This window comes from Oryctolagus cuniculus, chromosome X, assembly GCF_051225735.1.
Source record: "Oryctolagus cuniculus isolate XC-2025 breed Fujian yellow rabbit chromosome X, ASM5122573v1, whole genome shotgun sequence".
NCBI lineage: Eukaryota > Metazoa > Chordata > Mammalia > Lagomorpha > Leporidae > Oryctolagus > Oryctolagus cuniculus.
The window spans coordinates 29,289,268-29,304,053 of NC_142888.1; the positions used below are offsets into that span (position 1 = coordinate 29,289,268).

The window sequence follows — 14,786 nt, forward strand, 5'->3', positions numbered from 1 at the left end:
AAAGGAATACCAATGAGTACCAAACACCACTTACAGTTTGCATAAAGAAAATCTAGATTGAACACTGATTGTTTCATTGCAGACTTTAATTATGGATGATTTTCATTTTGTTTCTTCCATTTTCTATAATTTACATATTTTCACAATAAATATGCATTATTTCTGCAACTTGGGTTATTAGAAACTATTCCTCCCTCTTTAAAACCACAATTCTTCAAACTATTAATCACCAAGATGGAATGTGATTGCATCTTTCCTCTATATCATTGGTCTTTCTTAAAACTGTTGAGGTAATTTTGGCTACTAATTAATTTCACTATTAATTCTTCACTTTATCCTTTGGAAAAAGATGCCCTGTTGGATAACAAAAGCTCTGGAAAACAACCCAAATAAGTGAGATAAAAGTAAAGACATATATAGGCACAATTTAAAACAGAAGCATAACTGAGATCACAGGAATTAAAAGTTGTTCCAACTCTAAAGGATGAGGTCAGGGTTTCAAATTCAATTTAAAATAATTGTTAAAAATGTTAGGTGAGCCAACATTATTTAGGTTGGAAAGAGAGTATATAAGCCCAAGGATCTAGTGGGACAACTTAATTCTTGTGCAATTCTGATCAATATTGATGATATGGGGGCCAGAACAAAAAAACCAGCCTCGGCAACAAGTGACTAACACAAGATCAAGAGCTTAAATTTCAGACACAACATGGAAATTAACCAGAATATGACATTTAACATGCCATTAAACAGACACAACGGTAAAATGACTAACATCTAAAAGGTCAGACCTACCTGAAGACTTTTGCTGATGGTGTCCCCTCTGTCACAAAACAAAAGGTCTCAATGACAATTTTTATATAACAAATAGGATAAACTATTGAATTTATGTTTATTAAGAGTGTCCGAAACATACACTTCCTATTTAGTAAACAGAATCATAGCCCTTGGGAAGAAAACTCTGCTTTTTGTTTTTTTCAAGATTTATTTATTTGAAAAGCAGAGTTAGGCAGATATAGAAAATATCTTCCATTCACTAATTCACTCCCCAAATGGCCACAACAGCAGAGCTGGGCCAGGAGAAAGCCAGGAGCCAGGAACGCCATCAGAGTCTCCCATGTGGCTGGCAGGGACCCAAGCCCTTGGGCCTTCTGCTGCCTTCCCAGGTGCATTAGCAGGGAGCTGGATTGGAAGTAGAGCAGCTGGGACTCGAACTTGCACTCATGTGGAATGCTGGTGTCACAGGCGGTGGCTTAACCTGTTGTGGCCACAATGCCAGCCCATGTTTTTATTTTTCAATTCACAGGAAAAGCAGCGATTAGTGTTTGTGCTACCTGTTTTCTGGGTAAAGCTCTCAGCAAAACAGTGAAGAGAGCACAGTGCATCTTTAGAGATGGCGTCTTACCCATTCTTCCCTCCTCCTTACCCCCCTTTCCCTTCCAATCTTCCCTGGGCTTTAAGGAGAATCTGTTTATTATCAGCAGCTCACCTCTCAACCTGTGCCCGAATTCCTACCCATTTTCTGGCTCCCCTGGCCATCAGGCACACAACCACCCACACTACCTTAATAGCATCAATTTCCAATGGTTCCCTATTTCCAAACACAGAAAAAATGACTTCTCACCTTGTTTCTCAGTATCTCATATTCTGATTGTGTCCTCCTTCTACTAACTTTGCTATTCATATCCCCTCATGCTTTTTATCCTAGCCATGTTGGACTTTCTGCTGTCCTATAAATACAAACATCACCTGCAAATTAGAGTCTCTGGCCCTATCATTTCTAATTTTCCTGTCATTGTTAAATTTTAAATTTATTATTTATTTTCCTTTTATTTGAAAGGAAGAGAGAGGCAGAGAAATATCTTCCATGTATCCAGACTCACTGTTTTTTTTAACTTTTATTTAATGAATATAAATTTCCAAAGTACGACTTATGGATTACAATGGCTTCCCCCCCATAACGTCCCTCCCACCCATAACCCTCCCCTCTTCCACTCCCTCTCCCCTTCCATTCACATCAAGATTCATTTTCGATTCTCTTAATATACAGAAGATCAGTTTAGTATACATTAAGTAAGGATTTCAACAGTTTGCTCCCACACAGAAACATAAAGTGAAAAATAATAGATGATTTTTTTAAATGATGATGAAATCAGATCAGACCTATTGTCATGTTTAATCCCAGTGAGAGTCAAGTTGGGAATTGATAATTTCTTTCTTTTTTTTTTTTACAGAAGATCAGTTTAGTATGCATTAAATAAAGATTTCAACAGTTTGCACCCCCATAGAAACACAAAGTAAAATATACTGTTTGAGTACTCGTTATAGCATTAAATCTCAATGTACAGCACATTAAGGACAGAGATCCTACATGAGGAGTAAGTGCACAGTGACTCCTGTTGTTGACTTTACAAATTGACACTCCTGTCCATGGCATCAGTAATCTCCCTATGCTCCAGTCATGAGTTTCCAAGGCTATGGAAGCCCCTTGAGTTCTCCAACTCTTATCTTGTTTAGACAAGGTCATAGTCAAAGTGGAGGTTCTCTCCTCCCTTCAGAGAAAGGTACCTCCTTCTTTGAAGACCTGTTCTTTCCACTGGGATCTCACTCACAGAGATCTTTTTGCCAGAGTGTCTTGGCTTTCCATGCCTGAAATACTCTCATGGGCTTTTCAGCCAGATCCGAATGGCTTTAGGGCTGATTCTGAGGCCAGACAGACTCACTGTTTAAATGCGCACAACAGCCAGGACTAAGCCAAGCTGAAACCAAGATCCTGGAAGTCAAACTTGCTCTCCCGTGTGGGTGGCACCCCATATTGGAGTGCCTGGGTTCAAGTTCTGGCACCACTTCTTATTCCAGTGTTTTGCTGTTGCACACCCTGGGAAGGTGGCATGTGATGGCTTAATTACTTGGGTCCCTGCCACCTGAGTGCGAGACCCAGATGGAGTTTCTGGCTCCTGGCTATGGTCTGGTCCAGCCCCAGCTGTTGAAGGCATTTAGAGTGAACCAGTAGATGAGATCTCGATCCCTCTCTCCCTCTGTTTCTCCCTCTCCCTCTCCCCCTCCCGCCTTTCACACTAAAAAATAAATAAATAAATTTCTTATAAAAGATACCAAACAGGGAAACAAAGGCTAAATAGAAAAAAGTGAAGCGATTTGTCAACTTAACATCTGCTGGGCACCAAATGACTTAGAAATCTTGGCATAAAAATGTTTATAGTTTCTGACATATTTAGCATATACATAGTAAATTATGAGTTTAAGCTTTTTCTTTAAATGTGGTGCTGGCTTTCTTATGTCATCTGTTAGTAAATCCTACAAAAGCCAAGAAAGCAGGGTTTGGAAACAGCATCCCTATAACAGGATAATATTCCGTGAGAGAAACAGAAAGAGAGCCACAGAACCCCAAACCACCTCCTGAACCCGACAGGGGGGCCACACTGGCCCTGCAGACCCACTAGCAGTGTGTGGCCATTCATTCTGTCAGCCTGATTACCAATAGCACACACAATGCCTAGTGTGTGCTTGCCAGGTGTCAAGCCCCAGTCCCATCACTTCACATGTATTTTCTCTTGCAATCCACCCAACTATTTAATAAAACAGACACCACTGCTGTCACTATTTTCCAGATGAGAAAAGAAAGGCATGGGAACACTAACTGTTTTGCTGAAGGTAGCACAGCTAGTTAGTGGGTGAACCAGGGCCGACCCGATGCCCTTAACCTCTATGCTCTTTCTCTGCCTCCGTATGGCAAGGAGCCTCAACACCCTGCCAGAGAAAGAAACTGATCACTGTTAATGGCCAAGCCAATACTTAGAACTGTCCTGGTGACTTTTGAGGATATACAAGGGCCAGAAATTGGGGTTCTATGGCACCTGTATCTGCCCCTAAAGCCTATCACTGTGCCCCAGGGGTGAGCACTGAGGGGAAAAAAACAAGGCTCTGCCATTCTAAATCCTCATGGAGCTGCTTCGGAAAGTCAACTTCTTAACAACCAGCCCAGCATGGGGACAGCACTTGAAATGCTACCTCTTTTTAAGAGTTATTATTATGCCACCATGTTATTAAATAAATAATGTCATTGACTACTAAGGCATTTTTTAAATTTATATTTAAGACAGGAGTCAGGTGACTGAAATGAGGACCAGATCAGAACAGCAGGGTGATGCTGTAGCACAGATGGAAAACTTGCAAAATGTTTCCTGACAAAACCCCTGGTTCCAGCTCCTCAGACTCCTCACTGGTAGGTGGAGAACAAAGAAAAGGGCTGGGGTAGAGTGGGGCTTGAACCAGGCAGGTCCCTCTTGAACTTAGAGAGTACGCATTTGTAGCCATCTTTTATATGCCTCACATCTCAAAAACTTCATTTTAAAAAAGGCTTATTTATTTGAAAGGCAGAGTGACAAAGAAAGAGGAAGAGGAGGAGCAGGGAAGGGGGGGGGATCTTTCATCTGCTGGCTCACTTTCCAATTAGCCACAACAGCCAACGCTGGGCCAGGCTGAAGCCAGGAGCCTGGAACTCCATCTGGGTCTCCCATGTGGAAGGCAGGGGCCCAAGCACTTGAGCCATCATCATCTGCTGCTTTCCTAGATGCATTAGCAAGGAGTTGGATCAGAAGCAGAGGAGCCAGGACCTGAATCAGCACTCCCGTATGGGATGCACATGTCTTAAGCAGTGGCTTAACCTCCGGGAAAACTGATGATTGGTGAAAAAGAACTCTGCTTGACTCTAATGTCTACCCCATTTTTTTTTTTAAGGAAAAAAAAAGATTTATTTATTTATTTGAAAGGCAGTTACAGAGAGGAAGAGGCAGAGGAGAGAGAGAGATTCATCCACTGATTCACTCCCCAGATGGCTGCAATGGCCAGAGCTGGGCCAAGAGCCAGGAGCAAAGAGCTTCTTCCAGGTCTCCTATGCGGGTGCAGGGGCCCAAGGACTTGTGCTGTTTTCTACTGCATTCCCAGGCCATTAGCAGAGAGCCACAGAGCCACAGCGCCAGCTCCTGGTCTACCCTGTTTTAACACTGCCATATTGCCTCTCTATAAAAGAATTCTTTAAAAAGTTCATGGAAAATATGCATTATGTAAAAACTATGCAGGATATCAAAATTTTTGCACCAAAATAAAGTCATCTTTTAATTCAATTTTCCACAAACTTTTTGAAGTTTCATTGTATTCTCTTGACGGTAATATACAAATTTCAAGCATAACTGTACAATTATTTTTTTTACAACACTCAAGTGAATTAGAAGAGCTCAGGGAAGTTCACATCTCTTGCCAAGTGTGAACAGGGGTCTTGCCATTAACATGGCCCCACATCTCCTAATCATGTCCCTCGATTCACCGTCCGTCCTGAGCTGTCTCTTTTGTTCACACTGCGCAGGCCGACCCCTACAGCCTGAAGTCAAGCTCATGCCCCTGGGAATTCAATCACCTGCCAGGTGTGGGGTACAAGTTGAAAGACTGGCTCCGACTCTGCCAGCAATCTCAAACCAGTGCCTGCCACCCTCAGATGGCCAAATCACCTCTCCCAAGATTGGTTTAAAAAAAAAATTCCTGCTTCAAGTTGCCCTTTTTTAGCTTTTACTCTGAGAATTGAGCAAGAGCCATTGCAAAATTGCAAAAGATAGTTGCCATGGTTGCACCAATCCAGATGCTCAAACTGACCCCAGGAGTGGAAGCAGTGGGCAGCAACGGGCAGCTGACCAGTTCCACATGATTGATGCCATTTGATCTGACACATCTCCAGTGACAACCTGTCCCTTGAGGTGACATATACCATACACATTTCTAAAAAGCTATTCTACAATTGCTGTGGAACTCTTCAAACATCAGTAGTTATATATTAGCCAGCCATACTCTCTCGGTTCATCTGTTTATCCCATAGACTGATTAAAATTTGCTGACAGCAAATTATCAGACTGCCCCAAGTTTAATAATTAACAAAGTCAACAAATCAGGGTCAAAATTCAGAGACTTTTAAACACAAATCATTGAGCAGGTCATCATAGTCATTCTAATATTCTCCATTTTCACACCCCTGATTTTGGCCATTTCATCTACTTCAGTGGCTTCAACTAAAACTTCCCTGTCATCACATTTGTAAGCCCAGTTTGTTCCTCACATTTCCAAGTGCTCCCTGGGTGTCTTCCCAGCACCTCCAACTCAAGACAGCTTATCTTTACCCAAAACCTGCTCTCTCCTTCATGCCCCTCTTTATGCCAACACCACCACCATATTCTTAGTCATCGGATGCATGAGTCACTCACTCAGCGGAAAATCATTAATGGCCATCCATTAACCACGAAAGGAGCTACACTTTTGGGAATGAAATACAAGGCTCCCCCTCCCCATAATCCATCCCAACTGGCATGTCCAGTTTTGTCTCCTACTAGAGTGCACCCCCCAACTCTCCACGACGAAGTTCTTCAGGTTTTTTCAAGTATTTGTGATTTCATCCAAGCCAGTCTTTAGCTTAAAAATGCTTTCTTTATCTAGTCTGTTTGGTGAAGTCACATTCATCCTTGAAGACTTATAGTTCAAATGCCACTTCCTCTGTGAAGTCCTCTGAGACTTTTTCTCAGAGTTTGAATATTCTCTGCAAATCCCCTTTACATGTGCTGTTAAAGCAGGGGTGGGGAGTGTCCAGCCCTCAAAATCATTTGTTCTGGCCCTGCCAAGGCAACCGCAGGTGAAGACTCAAATTTTAATAAATCTATTGCAGGCTAATTTTGAAGCTGATAACTTTGCATGGCATGCACATGTTGTTACAGATACCCAAATGGCCCTTGGCACAAAAAAGTTCCTCACTCCTGTTCAAAAGCAACTATCACAGGTCATTAGTATTAACTGCTCGTGACTGTCTTGCACATTGGCTTGTGAGAGCCCCAGGGGCAAGGGCCTTGTATAATTCATCTTTGATTCCCCTTAGGACAGGAAATAAATGTTCATTGAATGAATGAATAATGAATTAACCAATGGACTCCTCCTGGGGCATGCACCCCCTTCCCTCTTGGATTGTCCTTGAGTTTCGCATCCCCCTTTCTTGGACTGAGAAATCTAAGGCAAGAACAACATGATCCATTTTTAATCCTCTACCACAGCCTCTCCTGATGCCTATGGCTTGAATAAATAACTAAAACTTTTGTGAGGGGTTGTGCCATATTCCAGACTTTGCAAAGCTATTGCACACACACTGTTTCATTCGCCCTTCACAACACTCCTGTAATCTAGCTATGACTAACTGGTGTTACCCTCCTGTAGCACATAAAGCAATTAAATGAAGGTGGGCCTTGAAACTGCTTTCTTGGTTCTTAGAACAAGGTCTGTTCCATATAAAGCTCTTGAGAAAAGGCAGATCTACTCATCAGCCCTTTGTTTTGGTCAGAGTTTGGGGGCGAATGATTGTAAAAGCAGCTGAACTCACATCTACCCTCATCATGTGCCTAACATGAATAATCTGAATGAGCTTGAGGGTTTGAATATGAATCAGAAAGGGCAAAATAACGGGAGGAAACAGAAGACTCGGAACCCATTAGGTATATTTTGGGAATGAAAAGGTCTGCAAGAGCCTCCATAGAGAAGCTTCAGCTTGCTGTGCAGGGCAGCATCAAGAGGCACTTAGCAAGATTTTGTAAAACTTCCTGTAGGAGAGAAGATGACAAAAACACACGAAGAAAACAACCTGGACACAGCCTTGGCCATCTCTGCGCCCTGTGCTTACGCATCCATGCACCTGCAGAGCCAGGCACAGAGCCTGGCACTGAAGAGCTCACGAGGGCAGTCTGGACTGAAGAGGTAGCCTGGGATCTGCCGCACAGGTGAGCAGGGTTAGGGCGAAGGCAGCAACAGAGGACCAGGGTCAGGACCCAATATCCAAAGCCTTGTTTTCCCCACCAGGCACAGGAGGATTAGAGCAACCATGCTCCGTCCTGCTAGCAGGAAGCCAGGCTGACCCTGCTCCAGAAAGCTACTTGAGATCTGGTGACGGCAAGTCTTGGACAACACACTCAAGAGTTCTGGAGGCGTCCAAACTATTGCTCAAGTACCAGGAGGTACTGGGCGTTGGGTCAAAACAACCCGGGGCGGCGGGGAGGCGGGGCGGGGCGGGGGGGGGGGGGGGATCTGTTAAACGGACTGTTCCATAAGATCTGCCTGCATCCTTCCACTGACCCTATCCCCCTTTCCAGCTTCCGTTCTGGGGAGCCCTTGCTGTGTACACAGCCCCCACCCCCACCCCCCGCACCAGGGGCTGAAGGGATAGTCTCAGTCCTCATCTTTGCCAAATATGGGACGGACCAGAGGGCCAAGTTGCACTCTAGCCAGGCTGTGTTCCATGTCGGAGACAACGGGATTAGGAGAAGTAACAGACAGAGGTGTTTAAGGAGACCCTGCAACCTCAGGACGACCCATCACGATCACGGAGCCCCAGAAAATCAGGGGGTTCTTGGAGGTCTTTAGCAATCCACTGGCCAGGGTCCAGCCCTTTTCTTCTGTTCGAGGCCGATGCCAGAGTAACTATACCTTACGGTGCAAGCGCAGGTCAAGGTGGAGCAAATGACTGACCTTTGCAGCACCCTCCAATAGGTGTCTCCCAGCCCCTGGGCCCCTTGCCCCTGGCTTTGAAAATTTTCTTCAAGCCAAGGCCTAGCAGCCTTGCGGCGCCGTCATAGTTCAAAGTCTGGCCCCAGAGCTTCAACAGGCTTCAGCTCCCCGCCCCCCAACCCGCGGCTTCGGTTCAGGCGCGCGCGCCAGTTTTTGCCCCCAGGGAGGATTCGGTGTGTAAGGCTCAGGAGCCGCTGGATTCCGGCCCGTGTGCGAAGAGTCTGGGGGCTGCAAAGTCGCTCGCCGCCCCCACGGCCGCTCTGCGCGCCTCCCCCCCCAACCCTCGGCGGCCACCTGTCTGAGCGCGCCGCGAGGAAGGAGGGCACGCAGCCGCGACTGACCTGAGATGCCGCCCCCCACCACGACCACGTCGCATTTGCTGCTCATGTTGCTCGCCTCTCTCTGGGCCGCCCGGGCGCCTGCTGCTCGGATCTCCAGGCCGCCGCCCCCGCCCGCACGCCGCGCGCTGGCCCCCACGCACCAGCGCCTCGGCCCAGCAGCTATATTGCTGGGCCAGCGCCACCCGGACGTGCAGCCACGCCTGCCGACGCGCAGGCCGGGAGGAGCAGCTCGGCCACCGCCCCCGCCTGCAGCTCCACCGCCCTGGCCTGGGGGGAGGGCGGGCGCCTGAACCCACGGGTCACCTGAGACCTCAGAAAGTCCCTCCCCCCTCGACCTTTTGCACCTTATTTTCCCATCCACCTCCCTGATGTTCTTGGGGGCTGGGAGGGTGACAGAGTGGAGTGTCTTCCACTGGCGCCCCAAGGCCTCCTCACTATGGAGGGAATAATTGCAAGCATTAATTAAGCTTTTTCCAGGTACCAGGCCTTGTGCTAAGGGTCTTACTCATGATTCCTATTCAACCTTAGGGCAACCCATTTTTACAGGTGAGGAAAGTGAGAAAGTAGTTGGAAAGGTAAGATAAAAAGTGAGAAAGAGACAAGCCCTGCATTGAACTATCACATTCTACCCCCATCTGTGTCAATGAAAATTGTGAAATGGGAGGCTGGCAGCGGTTTGACCTAGTGGTTAAGATGCCATGAGGGTGCCTGGGTTGCAGTCCCAGCTCTGATTCCCATTGCATATACCCGCTAATGCACACCCTGAGAGGGAGTGAGGGTAGCTCAAGGGCTTGGGCCCCTGCCACCCACATGGGCGACCCTGATGGAGCTCCTGGTAACTGGCTTTGGCCTAGCCCAGCCCCAGCTATTTCAGGCTTTTGGGATTTGACGAGTGAACCAGAAAATGGAATATTCATTCTCTCTCTCTTCTCTCTCAAATAAACTAATTAAAATTTTTAATTTAATTTAAAAAAAAGCCAAGAGGATTCTGAGACCCACTTTCATCCACCCTGTGGTGTTGCAATTATGTTGGCATATCCTTGGGTGGGATTCCTAGCCCACCTCACCACCTTATAAACACACACTTCTTTCCCCATTCCCCTTTGGTAATGAACTTCAGAGGTTTCTTTCCCTAGCCTTGCAAGCACAGCATCCAAAGACACTGTTAAGTTTCCCCACTTTTGCAAGTGATCAAGCAAGCCAGTTCCTTAAGCAACACAGTGTGTCTGTAGTGTAAGCTGTGGAGGCTGGAACCCGGGGTGGGGTGGGGTGGGAGTGCTGGTGGTGACGCGGAGAGGCCAGTGCATGATGCAGATCCCCCCTGAAGCAACATGCTGAGTTATTCATGTGACCCCAGGGACCCTGGCTTTGCCAAACATAGGGGTGACGCAACAAGATTATAGGTGCTTAAGCTGAGAAGGCTCCAACTAAAACAGAGCTGTATTTTTTGAGCAGTAGGAAAGCCACCTCTGAGAAGTAAAAATGGGGAGAAGCGATGTAGGGTGGCCTTTTGAGAAGTAATTGGTTGAAGCGTACTGCTCAGGCTAGGTGAGCTGCAGGCCTAGGAGGAGCTGGCTCCAGGCCTGGCACGTTGGTGAGAACCTGAAGCACACCTCTGCCTCATCCCCCCTCGTTCCCTGTAGCCACCTGCTACTGACGTATCTTAAGCTGCTGCTGCCTTCACATGAGACAAGGGTTTAGGCACTTTGGTGACTGAGAAGTTACTAATAGCAGGAAAAGCCCTGGCTCGCTCTGACTTTGGTTCTAGAAACGTTCGTCTTTTCCTACTTCGGTATCAAAACAGTTAGACCGCGTGCTTGAACCCAGAGCCCCGCCCTGTGTCACCTGCAGGGAATGAGGCCTGGGCTGACCTCCTCCTTGTCATGCCCTTCTGCTCCTCCTCTGCCCACAGTGCCCTGAAGCTTTGGGCTGCTCCTTAGGTGTGGGCACTGTGCCCTCACCTGGTCTGTGATTAATCATGTCAGCTGAGATGGGGTGGCTGGAGGGGCTCCTTGTGGGATTTGCTTGGGATCTGTCTCTTTGCTGTTTGGCTCCAGCAATGCAGAGTTAGCTTAAGGGCATGGGCAGATTGACTATCCCTTTCATTTAGTTAATTAGTTAGTTGAAAGGTAAAGAGACAGATACAGGGAGGGTCAAGGGTTAGGGGAGGGTAGACAGATCTCCTATACACTGGTTCACTCCCCAAATGCCCACAACAACCAGGGCTAGGCCAGACTGAAGCCAGAAGCCTGGGACTCCATCTGGGTCTCCCACGTGGGTGGCAGGGAACCAAGCACTTGAACTATCATCTGTTGCCTCCCAGGGTGCCCACTAAGAGGGAGCTGGATCGAAAGTGGAGGACTTGAACCAGGCCCTCTGATTTGGGATGTGGGCCTCCCAAGAGGCATCGTAACCACTGTTATCAAGCACTCATGATGATTATCCCTTTTCTATATACAACTGACAATGAGGCTGGGAAAGCAGCCATAGTTCTGTAGTGTCTGGGGAAAAAACTAGCAAACTGTTTTCTCAAGACAGAGGGAATCAGTTACCTTGTGCTCCATGCTGTAAAAATGAGTTGAATTAGAACTCAGGCCTTGGTCACAAGGAACGCTCTGAGGTTAACCCCCCATTCAATCAGCCTCCTGGGCCTGTTCAGGGCCCTCAGTCTTGTAGGTGGGATAACTCCTGAGGTCCACCTCCTTCCTCTGCATCATGTGGCTAGAGGAGCAGTGATTCTCAAACTCGAATGTGCGCACCAATCGCCCAGGTCGGGGATGGGGTCTGAGAAGGTGCGTTTCCGACCGTCTCCACCTGATGCCAGAGCTGCTGGCCCATGGACCGCACTCCTTGAGCACATCCTCCTCTACTACAGGCCTCTGCCTCTCCATCAGTGCCAGAACCATCACCATGCTCTAGACCCCCTTCTCTATCTCGAGGCACCCGGCATGAGAAGGAGTCTATTCATTCTACCAGCATTTATTGAACACCTGCTGTGCTAAGCCCTGACTAAGGGATGAACAAGACAGAAGCTGCTCCTGCCCTCCTGGGGCTCACGCTCTACCAGGGCACATCCAGGAATGGTGATCACAAGCAGAGTTCTACATGTCGCTCTGGAACACATAGCAGGACCAGATCATCTGACTCCGAGCAATCCAGGAGCAAATGATGCTTCTGTTGGGACTTGAAGGATGATTAGGAGTTCACTATTTTTTTAAAGACTTGTTTTTATTTATTTGAAAGTCAGAGTTACAGAGAGAGACAGAGACACACACAGAGAGAGAGAGAGAGAGAGAGAGAGATCTTCCATCCGCTGGTTCACTCCCCAGATGTCTGCAATGGCCACAGCTGTGCCAATCTGAAACCAGGAGCCAGGGACTTCTTCTGGGTCTCCCACATGGATGCAGGGACCCGAGGACGTGGGCCATCTTCTATTGTTTTCCCAGGCCATAGCAGAGAGCTGGATTGGAAGAGGAGCAGTCGGGACTAGAACCCGGCACCCATATGGGATGCCAGCACTTACAGTGGCAGCTTTACCTGCTACACCACAGCTCCAGCCCCTGGGGTTCACTAACTATTGAGGAAGATGAGCACTCCACAGGCAGTCAACAGCAAGTGTTCAGGTGTGAAGCAAACTTGAGACTGGAGAACTGGAAGAAATGGACACAGGCTGGTGAACAAGAACATCCTCAACGGCCTTTAGGACTTAAATATCACAAAAATACTAGTGAATAATAAGATGATAAAAGTGAATAATTAATAGTAGAAGGACAGGAAGCATCATTTATTTATGTGTGTGTTTGTGTCTACTCTTTCCAACTAGAAGGGATGATGGATTTTTTTTATTAAGCTCTTCAAGAATAATTTATTGAGCACCAAGTCTGTGTCGGGCATTGTGCCCATATTTAGAAATATCATCATTAGAAACAAAGGATGAGGCGAATTCTAGGAAAACTAAATGTGAAACGAGACAATGACCAGAAACCTAGTTCATGTTCCAAGGGAGCCACACTCAGCACCTCTAACCAAGGAGCACAGGGCAGTGCTGTGTCCCCCAGTGGTGTTTATTTGCCTTTTCAAGTTGATGAAATCCATGTTTCTTTCATCAATTAAAATGAACATCCATTCCTTTCATGTTTTTATTAGAAGACGGCCCAAGAGATAAAATATCCTTATTACTTCTTTCTTGCTGTCCAGTTTTTCATTAACGGATATTTCAGTGAGTCTCTTGTGATGCCACAGGAGGTTTCAATAAAGAAGCAGGCTGTGCCCAACATTGTTCACCAGATAGTATCTGAGTTGTACATTTTCCTTTTATTTTTTAATGCTGGAAGCTTGACAGGGGATGGAAAATTTGTTTTAAAATTAGTTTTTTCAGAGCTTACCAGTTTTTTTTCTAATACTCTGTTAATCTTTTTAAAAGAAAAAAACAGGCATTGAGAGATAAAATCATGAAAAGGTCAGCTGTCCCAGCAAGGGCAGCTCTTTAATAATGTTCCATGAACAGCCACAGTGCTCCTGGGTCTGCTCATCATCAGTTTGTATCCTAATCTGAGGGTGTCCAAGTCCCCTCCTCAGAAGCAAAAAGATGATAGAGGAGTCCTCATTGGGCCAAGACCTTGTTTTGGGCCCCAAAGATTTGATTAGGGTAGATAACATCTTCAGATAGACCAAGAGTTGGGGGAACCCAGCTTCCATGCAAATCAAGATTAAGATGCCAAAATAAAGACCTATTCCAGGGCCAGGGCGCTTGACAGGAACTGAGTCAAAGTGGGATTGGCAGGGAACAAGACAGAGGACAGGTGAGTGTCCATGGCCCAAAATCTCCATGCATGCACTGAGTTGACTTATAGAGTCAGTTGAGATGGACAGGAAAGAGACTCTTCTTGCCCCAGGAACCAGGCTACAACTCTTTTTCCTGTGACCTCATTGCCATAGCATGGGCAGGAAAGGGAACGCAGAGAAACAGCACAGAAGGGCTGAGTCTGGAACATAAGGAGTCAGAGTCGCCAGGCTACAAAGCCTCAGAAAGATCAAGGTCATCCCCAGACACGTTGCACGACAGATGGGAGAAAATCAAGGGCTAAAGTATCTGTACCCAAAGTGTATTTTTTTACAACCACTGATACTGAGGCTTAGAATATTTCCACAGATCATAACTAGGGTCCTAAACAAGGGGTGATGTATCAGAAGAGATTATGTGACCAGAACTGAATGTGACACACAGAAGGGCAAATAGCAAAACATTTGGCTGAAGAAGAAGAGAAACTCAGAGCAGACATTGCCCAAGAACATCCGGTTAAGGGCTTTCACCAGTTCTTTTGCAAAAAGAGGGCAGTGTGTTTAATCCCACAGGATTGCAGATTCTATGCTGACACATCAGCCCAAATCCAGGACATGTCACAGTCTGAATTATGTGGGAAGCAGGCAGGAGGTGTGCTAGAGAGTGTCCCCAGGATCCACACCTGCAGAGGGGGAAAGGAGAGGAGTGGGAAGTTGAAGAAGTCGAGCTGTGACATTCTGAGCAGTAGCCCTGGGTGACTCTCTGGGGAACCCCGAGATGGGAATGGCCCTTCAGAGTTGTTCCCTCCTGGACCAGGGGCCAGGCCTCCAACCCATCCTTGGATGTGGGCTGCCTGGGGAAAGTGAAGCAGTTCTAAACAAAAAGCAGGTTGATGGATGCTTTTCTTGAGTTCTGGCTACTTTACTTGAGACTTTCCTTTCAGCTAATGCTCCTTACAGGCAGCAGATCATGGCCCAAGTGCTAGGGCCCTTGCCACCCATATGCGAGACTTGGATGGAGTACTGGGCTCCTGGCTTCAGCTTGGCCCAGCCCTGGGC

General features: G+C 46.7%; 1 protein-coding gene across 2 annotated transcripts in view; it reads right to left on the reverse strand.

Annotated features, from left to right (window-relative positions):
* The window catches only part of MAOB (monoamine oxidase B), a 116,598-nt gene extending 107,517 nt beyond the window's left edge, over positions 1-9,081 (reverse strand). For both annotated transcript variants that reach the window (XM_002719872.6, XM_089324086.1), the window contains exon 1: positions 8,946-9,081. In XM_002719872.6, coding sequence (XP_002719918.2) covers positions 8,946-8,991 — 46 coding nt within the window. In that variant the 5' untranslated portion in view covers positions 8,992-9,081. The remainder of the gene's footprint in view (positions 1-8,945) is intronic.
* Between the last annotated feature and the right edge of the window lie 5,705 nt (positions 9,082-14,786).